Here is a 25,348-nt window from a genome sequence, read left to right as displayed (position 1 = left end):
CTAAAGAAAAGAAAAAAAAAAGCACCTTGAACCAGCTAATATAGAATTAACACTCTACATATTTGTTTCCCATTTCATTTGTGCCTTATTACATTATCTCATAGATTAATATATAATTATTTACTCTTTATTACAATGCCAACAGAGAGAAGACAACCATTAATAATTGTCAAATTAAGTTATAAAAATATTACAACTTATTCATTGTAAATTATGGATAAACTTCAATTACAGATCTTAAACCTAAAATAGGAGTAATCTTGTAACAAGAGAAACCCGCATCTTTGAACAGTTTAGACCATTCTTTCTCATTTCTCTCTCGTCCACTAACCAAAGCCATCATCAACATATCAAAAAAAAGCTGAGTTTCAAATGAATTTTCATTGTTATCATTTTTAATATTCATGTCTATTATAATCAACTTTCCACTTTTCTTTTTACTTTTGTATATGGCTTCTCTGCAATTTTTTAGTATCTTCACACTTTCTTCATCGTTCCAATCATGTAATTTTCACTGTTTCAATTATCAAATACAAAATTTATAAGAATAATATTACATAAATATTTATACTTAAATTTTATTTTATTTTTATTTTACACTATTTTTCACTTTTGAATATTATAATTTGTAAAAATAATAATAAAAAAAATTAGATCACTATACCCAATTATTATCAAAATATTTTGTGATATTAAAGTTTTTCTAATTTTTCTTCAAGTAACAAACTTTCAATATCTAATCATATTTCAAAAATAATTTGATCACAATTGGATCTAGGAGTTATTTTAATTTTTCTTTTACAAAACATAAAGTTCAAAAATTAATTTTTTTTTTTTAAATATTTAGTCGAAATGACTAATAATAGTACAAAATAAAGAGTTTAAAGTAAGAGTGCATGTGGGTTGAGTTGAGAGTTTTAGTGACCCAATCCAAAATCGGCAATATGAGATATAAAATAAATCATAAAAATGGAAAAATAAAAAAAAAATTATTTAGAGAGAAAAAAAAAACAATTAAAAAAATATTTAGAAATGCTCTAAAACCTTCTCCACATGTAGAGAAAGAATAAAGATGCTTTAAAATAAAAAACACTTTTGAGCATCTATTGGAAAGGGTTTTAATGCTTTCTTATTCAAATTTTTGGAGAAAACAAACATTTAAAGGAACTGTTGGGAGTGCACTAAGACTTATCGCATCACTAAGAGCACTCTCATTAGTTAATCTACTATATCTTTCAAAATACATTTCCAAAATTTTATATTTTTTATTTTACTTCAAATTTTTACATTACACTATACATTAGCTTCTTCAAAATATATCACAAAAATTCTACATTTTTTAATTTTTAATATATTTTATTCATTTCAAACATATAATATTAATATTACACATATCTTCATATAAAAAATAAAATTAAAACCCCAAACAATTAATAAAATATGTTTAGAACAATAAATAATATTCTATAAATGTAGAGCATGAAAAATAAATTCTAAAGAAGCTTTAATATAGAAGAGTTTAGAGTATCTAATGTAAAGTGTTTTTAGTTTAGTGCTTTAAATATTTTAGAGATTCTCTATTTTAAATCATTTGATGTGAGTGCTTTAAGAGCACTTCCAACAATTTTTCTAGTCTATCCTTTAAACACACCACAAAAACTCTACTTTCTCTATTTTACAGTTGACTTAAAATACTCCCAACAACTTCTTTATTCCGTCCTTTAAAATACATCACCAAAATTCTACTTTTTCTATTTTACAACACACTTTTTGCATTGCATCATACATTAATTTTTTTTTTTTTTAAATACATCACCAAACCCCTACTTTTCAAAAAAAATTATTATATTTTAGGCTAATTAGCAATTTTTCTCCCCGAACTTTGACATGTACTAAATCATGCCCCGTGAACTTTTTTGGCCGTTAAAAATTCTCCCTGAACTATTAAGATTGTTAAATTTAAGGACTTTTGTTTAATTTTAGTAAAAAAATTCTAACATGAATGAAAGTTCATGTGGTATTATTTAGTACATATCAAAGTTTGAGGGGCACGATTTGGTAGATATCAAAGTCTGGGGAGCATGGTTTAGTACATAAACAATCACTGAAAGAGTAAATTAAATGAAATTAGACAAAAGTCCTTAAATCTAACAATCTCAATAGTTTAGTGGGAATTTTTAACGAGTAAAAAAGTTCAGGGGGCATGATTTAGTATATGTTAAAGTTCGGGGGGAAAAATTGCTAATTAACCTATATTTTATTTATTTCAAATATATAATATTAATCTATATACATATCCACATACATAAATAATTATATTAAAACCCAAAATAATTAATAATATATTTACAACAATAAATAATATTTTATAAACGTATAACATGAATAGTGTATGTTAAGAAATTATAAAATGAAGGAGTTTAGAACACTACTATTACATGTTTTGACTTGATGCCAAAAAAGTATTTTTGTAACAATTTGGTTGTCATTTATGTGAGAAATAATAATAGTATAAATATATAAGAGTATATGTGTACCTTCAACAAAACTACATCAGCAGTTGGAACTTCAACAAACATGTCTCCACCAATGAATTTGAGGTTATTCTCATCTTCTAAATCAGCAACCACATGTGGTAAATCCAATACACTACACTCAATTTGAGGAAAAGCAGTTGCAATAGACTTGGCAACAGTTCCAGTGCCTCCTCCAACATCAACCAACCTTTCAACTCCCTCAAACACACCCTTACACTTCTCAATCACCACACTTGTCACCAATCGCGCATCACTAGCCATTCCATCATTGAATAATTGCGCTAATTTCGGCTCATGGCTTCCATAATCCCAAAACGTCCTCCCATTGGCCGTGTCAAATGAGGTTGGACTGTCATTTTGGAACCAAGTATTGAGAACATCGAAAGATTTGGTCAAGACAGGGTTGAGCACGAGTAGCAAGAAGGGTGTAACGCTCATAGGATTGTCCTTGAGGAGTAATTTGGATGCTTCAGTAATTACATAGCCTTCTTTTTCTTCTTCTCCTTCTAATTTGGTTTTTTCTAAAGCGAAGAAGCCAGAGTGAGTTAAAAGTCGCATAAGGCGATAGAGACAATGAGATTTGTTTTTATTGATGGGGAGTGCAAGTGTGAGTTGAGAAATGGTCATGGGTTTTCCATGGTTGTTGATAATATCTGGTATGCCTAATTCAACTGCACATTTTAAGCACATGGAATTGATGAAGTTGAAGATTTGGTTCCATATGTGGGCTTGAGCTCCTAGTAACTTTGTGTTGTTCTCTTCATTCATAGCTAAATCTATATTGTTGTTAAGATAACTAAAACTCTTTAGTTTCTCCATGTAAATATAATATATATGCTCTAGCTCTATAACACATATGCTATAATTTTGTGAAGGCCATGAATGAATATTGGTATAACTTATATCTCTATTTATAGCTAAGTTTTTGCCCTAAATTATTGCGCAACGTATACGTGGGTTAAATTGGGATCTGACTCTAAAAATAAATAAGTTAATATACATAGAATAATTTTATGGCGGTGATTATATTTTTGTCTCTATACTATATATACATTTTTTTAACCACCCATTTATATGTATTTGTTTGTAGTTTAATAAATTTTTCATTTTCAAAAAAAAAAAAAAAAATCTAACACCATATTAAAAAAAATTAATAACCAACCAAAATTAATTTTATATATATTTTTTTAAAAAAAACAATTTTTATTCATCATCATCTCATATAACCTATTTTTTTTTTCCTCCTTTTTCATCATCATCATCGATGGTCTTCTCTCCTTTTTTCGTTCATTAATTTTTTTTTTGACAACAAAATTCTTCTTGAAATGTCTCAAATTTTACTTCCTCTTCTAAGCATCAAAAAATAAAAAACAGATATAAAATCTTAAAGGCAATTTGCTGAGTGAGATCGTTGCCCTTGACTTCAATGCCATTAGAGCTTGCTCCCTTTAAAGGCCAAAATAGTATTATTAAAGGGAATCTTATAATAATATTATCAAAAATCATACTATCAAAAGGAATAATTTTATATTTTTATTGTGTGAATCGATTTGGAGAGTCCATGAACTGATTTATAAACATGGTTTCGAAGTAGAATGGAAAAGAAATATGGGATTTTTGAAAGTATGGGGTTTCTGAATGAAAGAGAGAACAAAAAATGGATTAATTAATTTGAGGAGATTAGAATAAATTAGTAATTTATTTAAATAATAATTATTTAATTCAAGAATATTATTAAAAAATAAATTTATGAATAATCCAAATTATTAACCATTAATATACACTTATCAATTTATTATTATTAGATTAAATATCTATGACTCTATATGTCTACCATAAAGACAAAACTAATAAAAGTTGATCTAAAAATATTACAAAATCACTTTTTGCGTCAAATATAGCTTAACTTTTATATCTCCCATTAGATATGGTCTAATGTGTTCATCCCAATTCTAACCAAGCTATGTATACTTGTTGTTTATAATACAAATCATTTTACATAAATAAAAGTTTAATGAGACTTTTAATTTTTTTTATTTATTTATTTTTTTTTTATTATTTTGGGTTCCTAAAAATATAGACCCTAAGCACTAGTCTAACCCGCTTATAGCTAGGGTCAACACTTGGTTAAACTATAATCAAACTTTTATATCTATATTATTGTTATTATTTATAGCCTGCCTAACGTAATAATATCATTATTTAATATCATTTGGTTTACAATATGTCAAATAATAATAAGACTAATTAGTAATTTTTCCTCCCGAACTTTGACATATACCGAATAATGCCCCTGAATTTTTTTGGCCGTTAAAAATTCCTCCTGAACTATTGAGATTGTTAAATTTAAGGACTTTTGTCTAATTTCATTCAATTTCACTGTTTCAGGTACCAAATCATGCTCCCCAGACTTTGATATCTACCAAATCATGCCCCTCAAACTTTTATGTGTATTAAATCATGTCTCCTGAACTTTCATCCATGTTAGAATTTTTTTACTAAAATTAGATAAAAGTCCTTAAATTTAACAATCTTAATAGGTTAAGGAGAATTTTTAACGGCCAAAAAAGTTCAGGGGGCATGATTTAATACATGTCAAAATTCGGGGGAAAAAATTACTAATTAGCCTAATAGTAATATCATTGTTTAACATAATATTTGGTTTACAAGATCTTTCTTTTAAAACACTTTTATCATAGTTCTCTGAACATATGTTAGTAATATGTTATTTGTAAACCATGTTTTATTAAAATAAACTATATAGTAACTAGTGATGTTATTTTTGTGAAGGTATTTTATTTTTTTTACTATTTATATGTTTTTTAAATCATTATTTGTTTTTCTTAATTATTTGTATTTTATATATAAAAAAAAAAACTTAGTTGTTTCTCTCGCATTGAAAATAACAAAACTTGTGTAATTATCAATTTATCATTACTATTGAACCATTAATATTACTTATTATTATACTATTAAATATCTTCCTTTTTTTCCTCTCTATAAATAAGTTTGGAAATTCACCAAATTAGACCATCATCATATAGGTTGTGGAAGATTACAAAACTCATAATTCCTTATACATGCATGACTTATTCATGAGAATTTTTTTCCAAATTATAAACAAAAACATGGCTTTATGGAAAAACATGGCTATTTTACAAAAAAAAAAAAAAAAAAAAAAAGATAATGGGAAAAATCCAATAAAAAGTTAAAAATATAGAAAAATCAAGTACTATTAGGATAACCACATCAGTAACCAATTGATTGTATTTGAGTGTGTCAATATCATTATTCAATATTAAATAATTAAGCTAATAATTTTGGAATATAACCTTGCCTATATATTGTTCAATATATTACATAATTAACTATTTGTAATATTTAAATGAATTTTATTTAAAGCTTGGATTTTATTCAATTATTATTTGCCTTATTTTAAATTTTTAATATTAATTTAGACAATAAAGTTTTTAAGTATGAAATATGAATATTATAATTTTTTAAAATCAAATTATTTTAACAAAAAAAAAAAAATACTAATAATAATAATAATTTTAAAAAATAAGTATCGTTTGGTAACACTTTTATTTTTTAATTTTTTTAATCCTAAAATAAAAGTAATTTTTTTGTTTTTAAAAATTTTATTTTTGAAAAACAAAAATGTGTTTTGTAACCACTTTTGTTTTTCAATTTTGAAAACAGAAAATAAAAGTGTGTTCTGTAAAGTTCATTTTTATTTTTATTTTTTGACTTTATTTAAGTTGGGTCTAGGTGCGGTGTCGGATTCGGGTTTGGCTCAGAAGCCGGGTTTAGCGCCAGGGCCGTGGGGAGGGGATTTGGGTCCGGGTCTGGTTGGAGTCCAAAATATTGATTAAGAAAAAAAACTGTTTAAAAAAATATTGAAAGTGATTTTTTTTATCTTAAAAATTTTTATTTTTAATTAAAAAATTGAAAAGTGAAAACAGTTTTATAAAACATGTTTTTGAAAAATATTCACTTTTTCAATTTTAAAAACAGAAAATTGATTAATTGGATTGGTACAATTAACCATTTGCTACTTAATATTTATATTGAGGTTATCAAAATATATAATAACTCGACTGAATTGATCAATGTTCGCTCAAATTGGTTTCTTCATCAAGAAACTAATTTCTTCATTAAGAAACCAGTTTCTTGTTAATTTTTTCGGTTGACTATGCCAATTTTGATGACTTTTTCAAAGTTTGCTGTTAATGCTGGAAAAAGTCGCCGAAGTAACTGCCAATGTCAGAAAAGTCATCAGAATTGGCATTGTCACCAGGAAAATTTCCAAGAAAGTAGTTTCTTCATCAAGAAACTTCTTAAAGAAGAAACCAGTTTCTTGGTATTTTTTCAGTGATTTTTTCGGCGACAATGCCAATTCTAATGCATTTTTCAGCGTCGACAGTAACTTCGATGACTTTTCCGGTACCGATCGCTACTCCGATGATTTTTCCGGCACCGGCAGCAAACCCTGACGATTTTTTCGGTATCAATGACAAATAAAACTACCTAAATAAATAAAAACATTAAATATGAGATTTGGAAACCTAATTTACATATATATGGCATATCAAATACCATAAAAAGATCTGAAAACAAAAAAATACCATATAAATTGGTCAAACTTAAATGTATCATATTTATCATAAGAACTTTTAAAATCTCATAATTGTAATTTCTTTTATAATTATATAAGTCATAGATTAATACTTTAAATATCTTTATTACAATACCAACCATTATTAATTGATAAAATTATAACAATAACATTACAACTTATTTATATTAATTATAGATAGAACTCAAAGTCTCAAACTCAATGAGAAATCTTCAACCGAAAATATTTGTTCCCCCATTTGAGTTATTACATATAATTATAACTCATAGATTAATAATTTATATATCTTTATTACATTGCCAACCATTAATTATGGATCGACCTCAATGAGAGAACATTATAACTTATTTATATTAATTATGGATAAATCTCAATGAGAGATCTTAGACCCAAAATAGGAGTAATCTTATAATGAGAGAACCCAGCATCTTTAAAGAGCTTAGACAATTCTTTCTCATTTCTCTCTCGTCCACTAAACAAAGTCATTAGTGCCATATCCATGAAGAGTTGAGTTTCATATGATTCTTCATCGATTTCATCTTTCTCATTTTCAATAATCATGTCGATGACAACCACCTTTCCAATTTTCTTTTCGCTTCTGGTTATGGCCTCTTTGCATTTTTTTAGTATTTTGACGCTATTTTCGTCGCTCCAATCATGTAATATCCACTATTTATCAAAGATAACAATTAACCATTATTCAGTAAAAATAATATTACACAAATATTTATAATTAGGATTAATTTATACAAATTTGATCTTTTGTTTTGTATCATTACTTGTTTTGACAATGTATTTTAAAGTGAATAACTATTTTGGACACTGTGTTTTGCAAAAAGTTGTTGATTAATGGACCTTCTATTTTGTTAAATGATAAAATTGACCTTGTATTTTCTAAAATAGTACAAATAGGACCCTGAACTCATTTTTTGTTAAATAAAACTTAATATATAGCCCAATCTAGAGGTGTATGACAAAATAAGTTACAATTTCTATATCTATTTGTGTTAAGAATTATCTTTAAGTTAGTTATATTAAAAAAAATAATATCGAAAATTGAGCTCATGAAGATCCTATTTATACTATTTTAAAAAATATAAGGTCTATTTTATCATTTAACAAAATAGATGGTCCAATAAATAACGTTTACAAAATACACTCCAAAATAATATTTAGTATTTCAAAATATAATTTGAATCCTATATTTTGTAATAATAAAAATAAAAATTAGACCTCTATACTCGAATTTTGTCAAAATGTCTTTTAGTATGACTAAAATATTTTTATTACAATCAAATTTAAGAGTTCATTATAATTATATGATAAAACACAACATCCAAAAATTAACTTTTTAACATATATGATCCAAAGCATCTATAATCATTTTTTCATTAGAAAAATAAATTGAGAGATTTCTCATTATATGTATAATATTAAATATTGTTTGTGTTTTTATAGTAGCTAGTTTGTTTGAGGCTATTTTGACATGAAAATAGTCTAAACAGTCACATCGATGATTTTATTTGTTACATGAAACAGAATTTAAAAGAAAAATTACTTTACAACTCTATAAATAGTTTCTAAATTATATTTAGAGCTGAAAAATATATGAACACAATAATGCATAATTCATACTTCCGTGAGAAAAAAATTATAAATAGCCTTTGTAATTTGTTCATAGAATTATATTTATGTGAGATCCTGTGTTTTGAATTCTGTGTAAATTAGACTATCTATTTTGTTAAATTCAATTGAGACCATGTATTTTTTAAAATAGTACAAAATAGACCTTAAATTTAAGTTTTTGTTTTTCTTTTAATATAACCAACCTAAAACAAATTTCTAACACAAACAAATGATGTAAAAAGATATAACCATTCTTATCACAATACTTCCAAGTCAAGTTTTAATTTGATAAAAAATAACTTACGGTCTATTTTATACTATTTTGAAAAACACAAGATCTGACTTGTTATTTAACAAAATAAATAGTCTAATTAGTGATTTTTACAAAACACAGGGTTCAAAATAAAATGATACAAAATATATATGAGTATGTGTGTGTACCTTCAACAAAACTACTTGAGCAGTAGGAACTTCAACAAACATGTCCCCAGCAATGAAGGTGAGATTCTTCTCACCTTGTAAACCAGCTACAACATGTGGTAAATCCAAAACACTACATTGAATTTGAGGAAATGTTGTTGCAATAGACTTGGCCACGGTCCCAGTTCCTCCTCCAACATCAACCAACGAATCAACTCCCTCAAACACTCCCTTACACTTCTCGATTAGTACACTTGTCACCAATCGCGCATCACTAGCCATTGCTTCATTGAAACTTTGTGCTAGTTTTGGTTCATGGCTATAATAATCCCAAAGCGCCATTCCGTTGGTCGTGACAAACGGGGTTGAATCGTCGTTTCGAAACCAAGTGCTGAGAACATCATAAGGTTTGGTTAAGGTAGTATCGAGCAGGACTAGCAATAAGGGTGTGACACTCACGGGATTGTCCTTAAGGAGTAATTTGGAGGCTTCAGTAATTACATAACCTTCTTCTTCTTCTTCTCCTTTTATTTCGGCTTTTTCTAGAGCGAAAAAGCCAGAGTGGGTTAAAAGTCGCATAAGGCGATAAAGACAATGAGATTTGTTTTTGTTGATGGGGAGTGCAAGTGTGAGTTGAGAAATGGTCATGGGTTTTCCATGGTTGTTGATAATATCTGGTATGCCTAATTCAACTGCACATTTTAGGGACATGGAATTGATGAAATTGAAGATATGGTTCCATATGTGGGCTTGAGCTCTTAGTAATTTTGTGTTGTTCTCTTCATTCACAACCAAATCTACATGACTACTAGAATTCCTTGATTTCTCCATTATACGATGAAATGTGTATTAAATATGGACGGAATGAATATTGTTATAACTTGTAGCTCTATTTATAAGTTTTTGGTGTGAATTAAATTGTGTTGAGTATCCAAACAAGATATGTGGGGTAAATTATAATTAAATTTTTATATCTAAATTATTATTATTTTTATAAGTATATAAAAAAAAATTAAGGATGGCAATTCAGGTCATACACGACAACACGATAAGAATTCGATATGAATTACTGTAAATTGATAGGGGTCAAAATTGGGTCGAATTCGAGTGACAATTATTATTTGAGTTGGGTTAGGATTAACATATGTGACACGAAATGAACACGAATTAACTTATTTATATCTAATATATTATTAAAATTATTAATTTATAGTAAAATTATTGTTTATTTTCATAAAAAAATATATAATTAGAAAGAAAATTCTGTATAGGAATATAAGATAGATAATTGCATTTTATTCATTGTATTGATTATTAAAATAATTAATAAATATTATTTATTTGTTGATATATTTTTATTTAGTATATTATTTAAATGAGTTTGATATAATTAAAAAAATATATATAAATTAAATACGTGATACTACTTATGCTAATTTGGATCGGCTCTCAGTTAAAATGAGTCATAAGAAAAAAAAAAATAGCCTTTACTATAAAGATAAATGGTATTTTTAAAATTTATTAAAAAAAAATATTTTTTTTAAAGGTATTTTTTTATTTGAGCCCCTAAAATGAGTGGGTCCTAGGCGCGGGCCTAGCCCGCCTATGCCTGGGGCCGACCCTGATGTTGATCAATGTATATTGTAACTATAAGTATATTCAACACAAGGACATGATAGGTCGACACGAGAACACGACATGTCGGGTTAAGGCTAGATTTCTTGACATGAAATATATATGGGTCTAAGGTTGATCAATAAAATATGCATGTCAACCTACATAATACGAATGTGTATGACACGAGACAACACAGATTGCCACACCTAAAATAAATAGCTAGTAATCTTAATTGAGTGAATATGGATGCCACTAACCTTATGTAGTGTTGTAAATACGGGTCGAGTTTTTTGACATGACACGAAACTGACACGAGCTCAGAAGGCACGAAAAAATATGGACTTGGACATGACATGACACGATACTATAAATTGGCACAACAAGGCATGAAAATATGTGCTTAAGCACGACACGGGACGAGAAGCATGAAATGCACGACACAGGACGAGAAGCACGAAATGCACGACACCTAAGCATGCACGAATAGACTAGTCTGAAAAATACGACACGCGACAAGCTCAAAAAACACAACACGACATATTAAAAAATTCTAAAATTTATTATTATTAATATGTATTTATCAATTATAAATAAATTAAAATAATAATAAAATTTAAATATAATACTAAATATTATATTTTATATTAAAACTATTAAAACATTTAAAACTATAAATATGTATCAATTTATTTATAGAGCACATGATATAATAATATTAGTAATTTATATATATATATATATGGTAATCTGTAAAATATTTTTGAGAAATTTATATAAATATAACTAAAGCTATAAAATATACATATATAGTTTAGAATTGTAAAAAAAAATAAAAAAGTAAAGCACGAATTTGAACAAATTTGAACATTGATCGAAACAGGCAGGCATGTTTAATTCAACTTGTGAATTAAATAGAAAGAAAAAAAAATTAAGTAATTGCATTAGAAAATAAAATAAAAGATAGTTGGGGATCATAATAATTTTTATTTTTTTCATTGTTTATTTTTCTGAATTTTAATTATGAGTAATTTGCGGCATAAATACCTAAGTTTAACTCTCAGTTGCAAATAAATACCTAAGTTTAATTTTTGGCGGTAATAATACCTAAGTTATAATTCTGGAACTTTTGTAGGTAACTGACTGTTAATTGTTAAGTAAATTTCCACGTGGCAATTCCTAATTGGTCAAAGTCATTAAATTGTTATTTTTTTAAAAAAATTAATTAAAATATACCAATAAAAAAATGACATGTGGATAATGACATAATATTTTAACGGTTAGGTACCTACAAAGTTCTAAAAATATAACTTAGGCCAAAAATTAAACTTAGGTATTTATTTGCAACTTTAAACTTAGGTAACTGACTGTTAATTGTTAAGTAAATTTCCACGTGGCAATTCCTAATTGGTCCAAGTCATTAAATTGTTATTTTTTTAAAAAAATTAATTAAAATATACCAATAAGAAAATGACACGTGGATAATGACATAATATTTTAACGGTTAGGTACCTACAAAGTTCCAAAAATATAACTTAGGCCAAAAATTAAACTTAGGTATTTATTTACAACTTTAAACTTAGGTATTTATGCCGCAAATTACTCTTTTAATTATTTATTTTGTTTATTTACTTTTCTCTAATTTTTTTCTTGTAGAAACGATACTCTACTTTATCATTATGTTACTTAATTTGATTGTGTATACTTATGTATCAATTTTACCGAACAATGATATGTGTGGTCTTAATAATTTTACATAAAATCTCTACAAAGTCTTTGTCTATGAAGTCTCCATCCATAACAATACAAAGTCTAAAAATTAATTTTAATTAAAGACCTAATTTTAGCATTTTTACTAAACACAAAGTCTAAAAAATTATTTTTTTAAAACCCATGCATTTATACAAAACATAGGGTCTAAAAAAAATCAGGCACTTATTTTTGTTACGTTTTTTTAAGGGATAATTACACAAAGCACATTTTTTTTTTTGTAAAAATTTATATTTTTACGTTCAAAGATTTTTTTTTATATATTTTTTACGGTATTTTATAAAAGTAATACGAAAAATACAAGAAAATTACATAAAAGTAACATAAAAATAATATCTTATCAACATCAAAACGACAAAAAAAAATTAACAATAGTAAAACAGAAAAATACATCAAAAAACTTTATAATCTGTAAATAAAATTATAAAAAAAATGTAAACATAAAGAAATAAGATGAGAAATGGTCATAGACGAAAGAAATGAAGAAAAAAAATTAAAGAATTTTTTTTATTATTATTATTTTTAATTCATATTTAACTTATTTTTAAAATTATAAAATAATTTTTTATAGGTGTTGTTTGGTAACACTTTTGTTTTTAAATTAGGAATGGTAATTCAGATCATAACACGACAACATGATAAGAATTCGATACGAATTATTGTGAGTTAGGGTCATAAAAAATTGATAGGGGTCAAAATTGGGTCGAATCCGAGTGACACAATTATTATTTGAGTTTGGTTAGGATTAACACATGTGACACTAAATGAACATGAATTAACTTATTTATATCTAATATATTATTAAAATTATTAATTTATAGTTAAATTATCGTTTATTTTCATAAAAAAATATATAATTAGAAAGAAATTGTGTATAAGAATATAAGATAGGTAATTGAATTTTATTCATGATTATTAAAATAATTCATAAATATTATTTATTTAGTATATTTATTTAAATATGTATATATATATTAAATATGTGATACTACTTCTGTTGATTTGGACCGACTCTGAGTTAAAATGAGTCATAGGAAAAAAAAAATTTGACCCTTACTATAAAGATAATGGTATTTTTAAAAATTATTAAAAAATATTTTTTTTTATTTGGGCCCCTAAAATGAATGGGCCCTAGGCGCGGGCCTAGCCCGCCTATGCCTGGGACAGACCCTGATGTTGATCAATGTATATTGTAACATAAGTATATTCAACACACAGACATGATGGATCGACACGAGAACACGACATGTCGAGTTAAGGTTGATATTTCTTGACATGAAATATATATGGGTCTAAGGTTGATCAATGAAATATACATGTCAACCTACATAATACGAATGTGTATGACACGAGACAACACAAATTGCCACACCTAAAATAAATAGCTAGTAATCTTAATTGAGTGAATATGGATGCCACTAGCCTTATGTAGTGTTGTAAACACGTGTTGAGTTTTTTTGACACGACACGAAATTGACACGAGCTCAGAAGATACGAAAAAAATATGAACTTGGACATGACATGGCATGATGCTATAAATTGGCGCAACAGGGCATGAAAATATGTGCTTAAGCACGACAGGGGACGAGAAGCACGAAATGCACGACACAGGACGAGAAGCACAAAATGCACGACACGTAAGCACACACGAATATACTAGTCTAAAAAATACGGCACGCGACAAGCCCAAAAAATACAGCACGACATATTAAAAAAATTCTAAAATTTATTATTATTAATATGTATTTATTAATAATAAATGAATTAAAATAATAATAAAATTTAAGTATAATACTAAATATTATATTTTATATTAAAACTAATAAAACATTTAAAACTATAAATATGTATCAATTTAGTTATAGAGTACATGATATAATAAAAAAAATTGAGTATATATAAATAAATAAATATTTAAATTCTAATAATATTAGTAATTTTTGTATATATATGGTAATCTGTAAAATATTTTTGAGAAGTTTATATAAATATAACTAAAGTTATAAAATATACATATATAGTTTAGAATTGTAAAAAATAAAAATAAAAAAGTAAAGCACGAATTTGAACATTGATCGAAACAAGCAGGCATGTCTAATTCAACTTGTCAATTGAATAGAAAGAAGAAAAAAAATTAAGTAATTGCATTAGGAAATAAAATAAAAGATAGTTGGTGATTATAATAATTTTTATTTTTCTCATTGTTTATTTTTCTAAATTTTAATTATTTATTTACTTTTTTCTAATATTTTTTTTTTTAGAAACGATACTCTACTTTATCATTATATTACTTAATTTGATTTCGTATATTTATGTATCAATTTTACCAAACAATTATATTTGTGGTCTTAATAACTTTACATAAAATCTCTACAATGTCTTTTTAGAAACGATGCTATACTTTATCATTATATTACTTAATTTGATTACGTATACTTATGTATCAATTTTACCAAACAATTATATTTGTGGTCTTAATAATTTTACATAAAATCTCTACTATGTCTTTGTCTATGAAGTCTCCATCCATAACAATACAAAGTCTAAAAATTAATATTAATTAAATACCTAATTTTAGCATTTTTACCAAACACAAAGTCTAAAAAATTATTTTTTTTAAAACCCATGCATTTATACAAACATAGGGTCTACAAAAAATCAGGTACATATTTTTGTTACGTTTTTCTAAGGGATAATTACACAAAGCATAATTTTTTTAGTAAAAATTTTATATTTTTATGTTCAAAGATTTCTTTATTACATTTTACAGTATTTTATAAAAGTAACACGAAAAATATAAGAAAATTATATAAAAGTAACATAAAAATAATATCTTAGCAACATCAAAACGACAATAAAAAATCAACAAGAAATTAACAATAGTACAACATAAAAATACATAAAAAAACTATATAATTTGTAAATAAAATTATAAAAAAATGTAAACATTAAGAATTGAGATGAGAAATGGTCATAGACGAAAGAAATGAAAACAAAAATTAAAGATTTTTTTTTGTTTTTATTATTTTTAATTCATATTTAAATTATTTTTAAAATTATAAAATAGTTTTTTATAGGTGCTGTTTGGTAACACTTTTATTTTTAAATTTTTTAATCACAAAATGAAAGTAAAATTTTTATTTTTAAAAAACAAAATTGCGTTCTGTAACCACTTTTGTTTTTCAATTTTAAAAACAGAAAATAAAAGTGTGTTCTGTAAAGTTCATTTTAATTTTAATTTTTTGATTTTATTTAAGTCGGGTCTATGCCCAAGGTCGGATTCGGGTTCGGGTCAGAAGCCGGTTCAGCACTAGGGCCGTGGGGAGGGAATTTGGGTCCGGGTCTGGTCGGAGTCTAAAATATTGATTGAGAAAAAAAACTGTTTAAAAAAAATATTGAATGTGACTTTTTTGTTTTTAAAATTTTAATTTCTAAATAAAAAATTGAAAAGTAAAAACAGTTTTATAGAATATGTTTTTGAAAAATATTTTTACTTTTCTAATTTTAAAAACAAAAAACTGATTAAAAAAGTGTTATTAAACGCCATCATAATATTTAAGTCATTATTTGAAATAATAAAAACTTACAATATGTCAACATAGTGGCAATCCATCTTGATATGAAACAACAAAAAACAAATAACACTTCAAATATGCAAAAAGAACTATGTGAAGATTTGAGGGTTTTATTGTCAATATCAAAGATTATGTTACCAAACACCTTTATTTTTACATGTGTTTGTGATTACCAATTTGAATTTTGTATTTTAAATAAAATTTTATAAGGGATAACTATACAAGATACCATTTTTTTTTTTTAAAAAAAAAATTACATTTTTATATTTAAATTATTTTTTTTTTATATTTTTACAGTTTTCCATATAAATAACATGAAAATAACAAGAAAATTACATAAAAGTAACATGAAAATAACATCAAAATAATAACAATAAATAACATACATATAACAAAAAATCAACAACAAATTAACAAGATAACAACATAAAAAGATCTTATTTTCTGTAAATAAAATCAAAAAACCCGTAAAAATGTTTAAAATTCCGTAAAACCATATTTTTGTATTTTTTATATTATTTTTATGTATTTGTGAAATTATCCCAATATTTTTTGCATAAAGGTTGGGAGCAATTTGATCAAAATATTTTCTTAATATAAATAGATCCAAGAAATTCTTAACCAAATAAAAAAATGGAGGAGCTCCAAATCTAACAAAATATTTTGTCATTTTTACAAATATTTTGGTCATGTGAAAAATATTTTTCATTTTTATATGAAAAAAATATTTTTGTCATGCTTATAAATAAGCATAAATATTTGGTCAAAAAGATTTTTAAAAAACATAGAGACTAAAAATTTATAATTTATTATAAGAAAATTTACACAATACACTTATTTTTTTTTCATTATTTTTTTTTTTTACATTTTTACAGATTTAATTTTTTTTTTACAAGTTTTAACTTATTTTCTTAGAGAAAAATGTTGCTTCTTTGTTGCCTTCCCGTAGCAACAATGTCAAAACAACTTTCTTATAAAACAACATTTCATATTGTTGAAAAAAAAACACTTTGCTTTCCCGTAAGAACAACTTCAAAACAACGGTCGAAAACAACAGAAAACAATACCGTTGTAAAAAAAAAAATCGGAGAAATATGAAAAAACAAAACAATAGATCTATAAAAATATAAAAACTTTATCATTTTTGTATATTTATGAAATAGTCTCTTTATTATATCACATGGTCCAAACAACTAGCAATACAAAATATTAAAAAAGAGGAAATTACACTCTATACTCTTTGTATATTGTTCTCTTTTATTTTTACCCTCTTTTTTAAAGTATATCATTTTTACCTTTTTGTTTAAATATTGTACCAATTTTGCCCCTATCACTTCAAGATATTCTCCATGTTATTCTTTTATGTCAGGGTTTTACGTATAATACATATAAAAAGAGGTATGTTTCAATTAAATATAAAATTAGAGGTAAATTTAATTAATTGATTAATAAAAGTGGTATTTCTCAACTTACCCCATATTAAATAAAAAGACATAAACCTTTATTGTTTTATTAGGTTTTTCTCAACAAAACAAAAATATACATTAAAGAGTAGAATTCCCAACACACACCATCATATAACAACTTCTCAAACACTTTCATGTGTTCAACTTTTAAAGCAATAGCAACAAATAAGTTACCATTATTAATTGGGCCTGGAGGTAAAATGTAAGCTTTACCCTCTAAACGAAGCCCAACAGGGGTCACATAAAAGGGCCGACCCCATCCAAAATCAGAATCATACATTGGCAGCCCAATCCAACAAACTATCCCAAAATTTGGGCTTTCGTAAACATCAGCCCCACGACCAGGCCCATGAATGAGATTGGGCCTAAGCTCCAAGTAATCAATAGCCGATCTCAAGTAACTATTATCCATTTTAACCAAAGTTTGACGAATCTTGCTAGCACCATAATTTATTGGGTTATTTACAAGATCACCAATGGTAACAACAGTTGAAGTTGCATATAAAACATTAGCAAATAAATGAGGTTGGAGTGGTGGGTCCAATTTAGTCCTACCATTAATTAGAGTGAACAATTTAGTAACTTGGTTACTTGGAAGTGACCTTGCTTTTGATGCACATCTCCAAATATGAGTTGATAGAATCTCAAATGTGCTATAGTTATTGGTACCATTTTGTTGAGATTTGGCTTTGAGAATCTTGATTTGGTCCTTAGTGAATTTGAAAACTTTTAATATTGGATTGGGCTCTTGTTGTTGAGTAGATTTGGAGAGTGGTTGTAGTGATTGTTGGTACTCTATGTGATCGAAATTTGGTTGTGGTGGGTTTCTAGCACGAAGTAATGCTCGGTCGAGGATTGGGTGTTGTGATAGGTGAAGACCACGAGCCACTTCGGACCATGCGTTGACGAAGTACATGGCTGCTGTGCCATCGGCTAAACGGTGTTGGTTACTGAAACCAACTGATATTGCACCACATTTGAACCGAGTAATCTACAAAAAAAAAACAATTTACCTATTTCGATTAACAATTTACTATTTTTCGGTCATTAAGTTAAAGAAATATATGGCTATGTGTATTTAAGCTAGTACTTTTAACAACAACAAAAAAATATGACTGCAATAAAATTCTAAAATAAAGTACTTTTAACGCTATTTTTTTTTATTAAGGTTACATGTGTAATAATTACAAAATGTTAAGAAGATTTCATGTAAATATCCCTTATTATTATTGTTGTTAATTTTCTACTATTTAATTAATAAAGGTTTAAATATAATAATGTAAATATATGAGGTAAAATAAAATAAAAAAAGTTAGTGTCTTAGTGAGCTATTTTAAAGTATAAAGAAGAGTAGCGAATTAGAATGCTTTTATATTCGGGATTTAGTTCCTTTGATTCAAATAGTCTAATTAATGATTGGATTGATCTAACAGTTGTCGAATTTTATTATGTTTAGGATTACATTTCTTTTAATCTAAACTATATGATATATCTTATTAGTATAAAGAAATCTATCTTAAATAAATATGATTAGTTAAGCTATGTATACCTGTGCAGCTAAAAGAGGAAATGAAGAAACACCAGCAGAACGATCAATAAAGGGAGTAAGCTTTAGAAGCTCAACAGTGGGCGCACATCCAACCAAATCATCCATAACAGATTCTGTCTCAGCCACCATAAAAAGGACACCCTCCAAATTACAATTGATTTCAAGGCGACCACCATTGTCATACCTTAGCCGACCCACCAAGGGATAAAAGGGCACCAACACCTTAGCTAAGGCATGTTTAAGAAGCTCAGTGTCAAAAAAACTTGGCATCACCATTATTGTTTCTATACAAGTATATATTAGTTATATGCACACTTGTAGTCATTAAATCCAAATTTGACAGCCAATTGGATCTTTTGGTGTCTCTTTTGCTGGCTTCACCATTGTTTCCTCAATGTTAATCACCATATCCATTATTATTATGAACTATTTGTTGGAAATTATTTTACCAGGATCTAAGATCTACTCACAAGTATGTTGATTTAACAACCTAAATATGAACTTCTAAAACGATAGAAAATTAAACACATAAAAGTATGAGAAATCTTACATTGGGTGCAGCGGAATATATGTCTCCTCCCACTCAGATCTCTAACCCTTGATTCCTTTCTGTCGCAGAGTATAATCAAGATCTGAGTCCGAATGTCCTTCTTTGTTGACTCTGAATTCTACACAGCCTTCCTCACTATGATTGAGGTATTACTTGATGTGTGTGGGCACTACTCTATCACTTAGAGGATTTCGAAAACAGAGAAGGTAGAGAGAGAGAGAGAGAGAGTGGCGGCTTCAACAGAGATTTTGAGTGAAAGAAAATAATGACAAAGTGTGTGTAAAACCTGAAGCCTTTACCTTCTATTTATAGAAGACCACATAGAGTTATGGTTGAATTACTTGGCATTAAAAAATGAAAAATAAATGGAAAAAGGGAAGCAAAGGTGGCCGACCTAGGCAATGTGGAAACAAGCCTTCCACTTTTCCAACTTTCCTTTTCCATCATTCCTAGTTTCCCATTTTGTCAAAAACTGCCAATTCCTTTATTCAACCACATAAATGTCAAATCTAATTATTTAATAATTATAATTAATTATCAAATAATATATTGTCATTTATTTATTAATAATAAAACTAATTAAAGTTTCTCAATTAATAAATATACCCTTCAAATTCTCTATTTACTGTTTTACCCTTAATAAGTGATAAATTCTCAAATAGACATAGTCTAACTTTAAGAATTATAATTGATTAATTAAAATCAAATAAATGAGTCTTACAAGTAATATTGTCCCAACTAGTGAGGGGACCATGGGTCTATATATCCGAGCTTCCAATAAGCAGATTAAGAATTTACAACTTAAATTCACTAACTTATTAATTCTTCATTGAATCCACGCATAGAACTTAGAATTGCACTCTCAGTTATATAGAACGTTCTATATGTTCCACCATATAGACACGTCATTAGTTATCCATTGTTATAATCCTAATTTGATCAATGATCCTCTATATGGATGATTTACACTGTAAAAGAATTTAATTACCGTAACACCCTACAATGTATCTTATCCTTAAAACACTTAACCCTGTATAAATGATATTTCAACTAAGTGAAATGAGTACTCCACCATTTATTTTCGTTTGGTTAAGCTCGAAGGAAATCATCATTTACTTTCTATTCGCCAGATAGAAGCTATAGATTCTATATTTATGTTAGCGCTCCTACTCAATTGCACTACCGTGTTCCCAAAATGTATGTATCACCCTGATCCAAAAGTAGGCTTAACTAACAAATCAAAGAACACAAATAATACTCTTGAGATTGAACCTAATCATATCAGAATTTAGATCATTTGATCTAGGATCAACTTAGTGATATTGAATTGAATAGATATTACGGTAAGTTTAATGAATCTATATCAAAGTTCAATATCGGTCCATTCCAATGCATACTCCATGCATCCAACCCAAGCTTTACTTTAACCAATGTTCTGGAAAGAACATAGCATTTCTCCAAATGCAAGTAAACTCTGTTGTATATTATCATATCAGTAAAACCCAGTGTTCTGATAAATCTAGGAATCTTTATTCACATAGTCATGTTTACTTTCCACTGTGTTAACAACACAATAAACATGATCAAGTATGTGAAAAGGGTTTGAATGAATTTATAAATCAAATAGACAAGCGATTGATAAGATGAACCAAAACATACACAAATGAATGAAAAATACTTCTGTTATTTTATTGATATTGAATAATTTGGATTACATTGAAATAGAGTTTTATTTAGGGCATAAAACCCAACACTATTATAGATTTTATGCTATGTGTAGTTCATTTAATGTTATATTTTGTATACCTCTATCAAAATATGTAATAACTCGACTGAATTGATCAATGTTCGCTTAAACTAGTTTCTTCATCAAGAAACTGATTTCTTCATTAAGAAACCAGTTTCTTGTTACTTTTTCTGGTTGACTATGCCAATTTTGATGATTTTTTCAAAGTTTGCTGTCGGTGCTGGAAAAAGTCGTCGAAGTAGCTGCCAGTGTCAGAAAAGTCGTCAGAATTGGCATTGTCACCGAAAAAATCTCCAAGAAAGTGGTTTCTTCATCAAGAAATTGGTTTCTTCTTTAAGAAACCAGTTTCTTGGTGATTTTTTCAATGATTTTTCCCGCGACAATGGCAATTTCAATGAATTTTTCGATGTCGGTGGCAACTCCGACGACTTTTTTGGTACCGACCGCTACTCCGATGATTTTTCCGGCACCGGCAGCAAACCCTGACGATTTTTCCGGCATCAGTGACAAATAAAACTACCTAAATAAATAAAAATATTAAATATGAAATTTGAAAACCTAATTTACATATATATGACATATCAAATACCATAAAAAGAGCTGAAAACAAAAAAATATTATATAAATTGGTCAAACTTAAATGTACCATATTTATCATAAGAACTTTTAAAATCCCATAGTAAATGTAATTTTCTCTATAATTATATAAGTCATAGGTTAATACTTTAAATATCTTTATTACAATACCAACCATTATTAATTGATAAAATTATAAAAATAACATTACAACTTATTTATATTAATTATGGATAGAACTCAAAGTCTCAAACTCAAAGAGAAATCTTCAACCGAAAATATTTGTTCCCCCATTTGAGTTATTACATATAATTATAACTCATAGATTAATAATTTATATATCTTTGTTACATTGCCAACCATTAATTATGGATCGACCTCAATGAGAGAACATTATAACTTATTTATATTAATTATGGATAAATCTCAATGAGAGATCTTAGACCCAAAATAGGAATAATCTTATAATGAGAGAACCCAGCATCTTTAAAGAGCTTAGACAATTCTTTCTCATTTCTCTCTCGTCCACTAACCAAAGTCATTGTCATATCCATGAAGAGTTGAGTTTCATATGACTCATCATCGATTTCACCTTTCTCATTTTCAATAATCATGTCGATGACAACCACTTTTCCAATTTTCTTCCCGCTTTTGGTTATGGCTTCTTTGCATTTTTTTAGTATTTTCACGCTATTTTCGTCGCTCCAATCATGTAATATCCACTAATTATCAAACGTAACATTTAATCATTATTCAATGAAAATAATATCACACAAATATTTATAATTAATATTAATTTATACAAGTTTGATCTTTTGTTTTGTATCATTACTTGTTTGGACAATGTATTTAAAAGTGAATAAATACTATTTTTGGACCTGTATTTTGCAAAAGTTGTTGATTAATAGACTTTCATTTTTTGTTAAAATAAAACTTAATATATAGCCCAAATCTAGAGGTGTATGACAAAATAAGTTACAATTTTTATATCTATTTGCGTTAAAAATTATCTTTAAGTTAGTTATATTAAAAAAATAATATCGAAAATTGAGCTCATGAGGATCCTATTTATACTATTCTAAAAAATATAAGGTCTATTTTATCATTTAACAAAATAGATGGTCCAATAAATAACGTTTACAAAATACACTCCAAAATAGTATTGGGTGATTCTACAATGCACTCCTTTAAAAGGGATGTACTGATACACCCTAACTTGTTTCGGCATCCATAACAAATTTTTTGGCTAATTTTTTTTCATATTCATGTACGTTATAGCTATTAAAGATATCCTACAAATTTTTGAAAAATTCGAAATAATTTACAATATAGAAAACAATGTTCAAACAGTCCATTTTACACGCGTATAAAATAAAATAGTCACGCATACAACACACTATTTGAACATAGTTTTCGGTATGTTAAACTTTTCCAAATTTCTTAAAATTTTGCAGGATCTCTTAAATAACTATAACGTACATGACCATGAGAAAAAATTTGGCTAAAAAATTATTTCGGATACTAAAACAGATAGCGGTGCATCAATATATCCATTTTAAGGGAGTGTATTGTAGAATTTTCCAATAGTATTTACTCTTTCAAAATATACTTTGAATCCTATATTTTGTAATAATAAAAATAAAAATTAGACCTCTATACTCGAATTTTGTCAAAATGTCTTTTAGTATGACTAAAATATTTTTATTACAATCAAATTTAAGAGTTCATTATAATTATATAATAAAACACAACATCCAAAAATTAACTTTTTAACATATATGATCCAAAACATCTATAATCATTTTTTCATTAGTGAAAAATAAAATGAGAGATTTCTCATTATATGTATAATATTAAATATTGTTTGTGTTTTTATAGTAGCTAGTTTGTTAATAATCATGTCAATTTAAAAGTAAAATTACTTTACAACTCTATAAATAGTTTCTAAATTATTTTTAGAGCTGAAAAATATATGAACACAATAATGCATAATTCATACTTCCGTGAGAAAAAAATTATAAATAGCCTTTGTAATTTGTTCATAGAATTATATTTATGTGAGATCCTGTGTTTTGGATTCTGTGTAGATTATACTATCCATTTTGTTAAATTCAATTTAGACCATATATTTTTTAAAATAGTATAAAATAAACCTTAAACTTAAGTTTTTGTTTTTCTTTTAATATAACCAACCTAAAACAAATTTCTAACATGTAAAAAAAATATAACTATTCTTATCACAATACTTCCAAGTCAAGTTTTAATTTGATAAAAAATAACTTACGGTCTATTTTATATTATTTTGAAAGACACAAGATTTGACTTGTTATTTAAAAAAATAAATAGTCTAATTAGTAATTTTTACAAAACACAGTGTTCAAAATAGTATTTAGCCAAAATAAAATGATACAAAATATATGAGTATGTGTGTGTACCTTCAACAAAACTACTTGAGCAGTAGGAACTTCAACAAACATGTCCCCTGCAATGAAGTTGAGATTCTTCTCACCTTGTAAACCAGCTACAACATGTGGTAAATCCAAAACACTACATTGAATTTGAGGAAATGTTGTTGCAATAGACTTGGCCACAGTCCCAGTGCCTCCTCCAACATCAACCAACGAATCAACTCCCTCAAACACTCCCTTACACTTCTCAATTAGTACACTTGTCACCAATCGCGCATCACTAGCCATTGCTTCGTTGAAACTTTGTGCTAGTTTTGGTTCATGGCTATAATAATCCCAAATCTCCATTCCGTTGGTCGTGACAAACGGGGTGGAATCGTCGTTTCGAAACCAAGTGCTGAGAACATCATAAGGCTTGGTTAAGGTAGGATCGAGAAAGACTAGCAAGGGTGTGACACTCATGGGATTGTCCTTAAGGAGTAATTTGGAGGCTTCAGTAATTACATAACCTTCTTCTTCTTCTTCTTCTCCTTTTATTTCGGTTTTTTCTAAAGCGAAAAAGCCAGAGTGGGTTAAAAGTCGCATAAGGCGATAAAGACAATGAGATTTGTTTTTGTTGATGGGGAGTGCAAGTGTGAGTTGAGAAATGGTCATGGGTTTTCCATGGTTGTTGACAATATCTGGTATGCCTAATTCAATTGCACATTTTAGGGACATGGAATTGATAAACTTGCAGATATGGTTCCATATGTGGGCTTGAGCTCTTAGCAATTTTGTGTTGTTGTCTTCATTCACAACCAAATCTACATGACTACTAGAATTCCTTGATTTCTCCATTATACTATGAAATATGTATTATATATGAACTGAA

The 25,348-nt window shown here is 27.1% G+C and overlaps 4 protein-coding genes across 4 annotated transcripts; all 4 read right to left on the bottom strand.

The window, feature by feature from the left end:
* Nucleotides 1–20: 20 nt before the first annotated feature.
* On the bottom strand, nt 21–3,468 carry LOC115722264 (probable O-methyltransferase 3). Its single transcript, XM_030651426.2, has 2 exons — nt 2,538–3,468; nt 21–514 (listed from the first exon to the last, which is right to left on the bottom strand). The coding sequence occupies exons 1-2, from the start codon at nt 3,354–3,356 to the stop codon at nt 512–514; spliced, it is 822 nt and encodes a 273-aa protein (XP_030507286.2). The 5' UTR covers nt 3,357–3,468; the 3' UTR covers nt 21–511.
* A 3,770-nt stretch (nt 3,469–7,238) lies between these two features.
* Nucleotides 7,239–10,098, bottom strand: LOC115721959 (probable O-methyltransferase 3). The gene is made up of 2 exons (XM_030651083.2): nt 9,244–10,098; nt 7,239–7,845 (listed from the first exon to the last, which is right to left on the bottom strand). Exons 1-2 carry the CDS (start codon nt 10,051–10,053, stop codon nt 7,534–7,536), a joined length of 1,122 nt encoding a protein of 373 aa, XP_030506943.2. The 5' UTR covers nt 10,054–10,098; the 3' UTR covers nt 7,239–7,533.
* Nucleotides 10,099–17,357: 7,259 nt separating this feature from the next.
* Nucleotides 17,358–19,472, bottom strand: LOC115723968 (shikimate O-hydroxycinnamoyltransferase-like). Its single transcript, XM_030653427.2, has 3 exons — nt 19,197–19,472; nt 17,753–18,638; nt 17,358–17,374 (listed from the first exon to the last, which is right to left on the bottom strand). The coding sequence occupies exons 1-3, from the start codon at nt 19,470–19,472 to the stop codon at nt 17,358–17,360; spliced, it is 1,179 nt and encodes a 392-aa protein (XP_030509287.2).
* A 2,738-nt stretch (nt 19,473–22,210) lies between these two features.
* LOC115723456 (probable O-methyltransferase 3) lies at nt 22,211–25,348 on the bottom strand. Its single transcript, XM_030652944.2, has 2 exons — nt 24,505–25,348; nt 22,211–22,791 (listed from the first exon to the last, which is right to left on the bottom strand). The coding sequence occupies exons 1-2, from the start codon at nt 25,312–25,314 to the stop codon at nt 22,483–22,485; spliced, it is 1,119 nt and encodes a 372-aa protein (XP_030508804.2). The 5' UTR covers nt 25,315–25,348; the 3' UTR covers nt 22,211–22,482.

This window comes from Cannabis sativa, chromosome 9, assembly GCF_029168945.1.
Source record: "Cannabis sativa cultivar Pink pepper isolate KNU-18-1 chromosome 9, ASM2916894v1, whole genome shotgun sequence".
Taxonomy (NCBI): Eukaryota; Viridiplantae; Streptophyta; class Magnoliopsida; order Rosales; family Cannabaceae; genus Cannabis; species Cannabis sativa.
The sequence above is the reverse complement of the archived record's forward strand: the minus strand, read 5'-3'. Positions and strand labels throughout refer to the sequence as shown.

Bases quoted from the DNA above. Each gene is read 5' to 3' on its own strand.
- LOC115722264 (XM_030651426.2), bottom strand. From the start codon at position 3,356: ATGGAGAAACTAAAGAGTTTTAGTTATCTTAACAACAATATAGATTTA.
- LOC115723968 (XM_030653427.2), bottom strand. From the start codon at position 19,472: ATGGTGATGCCAAGTTTTTTTGACACTGAGCTTCTTAAACATGCCTTA. The intron at 18,639-19,196 runs GTATACATAGCT...TTTTTTTTGTAG, and splicing joins TTCCTCTTTTAGCTGCACAG to ATTACTCGGTTCAAATGTGG.
- LOC115721959 (XM_030651083.2), bottom strand. From the start codon at position 10,053: ATGGAGAAATCAAGGAATTCTAGTAGTCATGTAGATTTGGTTGTGAAT. The intron at 7,846-9,243 runs GTACACACACAT...TTTGATAAATAG, and splicing joins CTCAAGTAGTTTTGTTGAAG to TGGATATTACATGATTGGAG.
- LOC115723456 (XM_030652944.2), bottom strand. From the start codon at position 25,314: ATGGAGAAATCAAGGAATTCTAGTAGTCATGTAGATTTGGTTGTGAAT. The intron at 22,792-24,504 runs GTACACACACAT...TTTGATAATTAG, and splicing joins CTCAAGTAGTTTTGTTGAAG to TGGATATTACATGATTGGAG.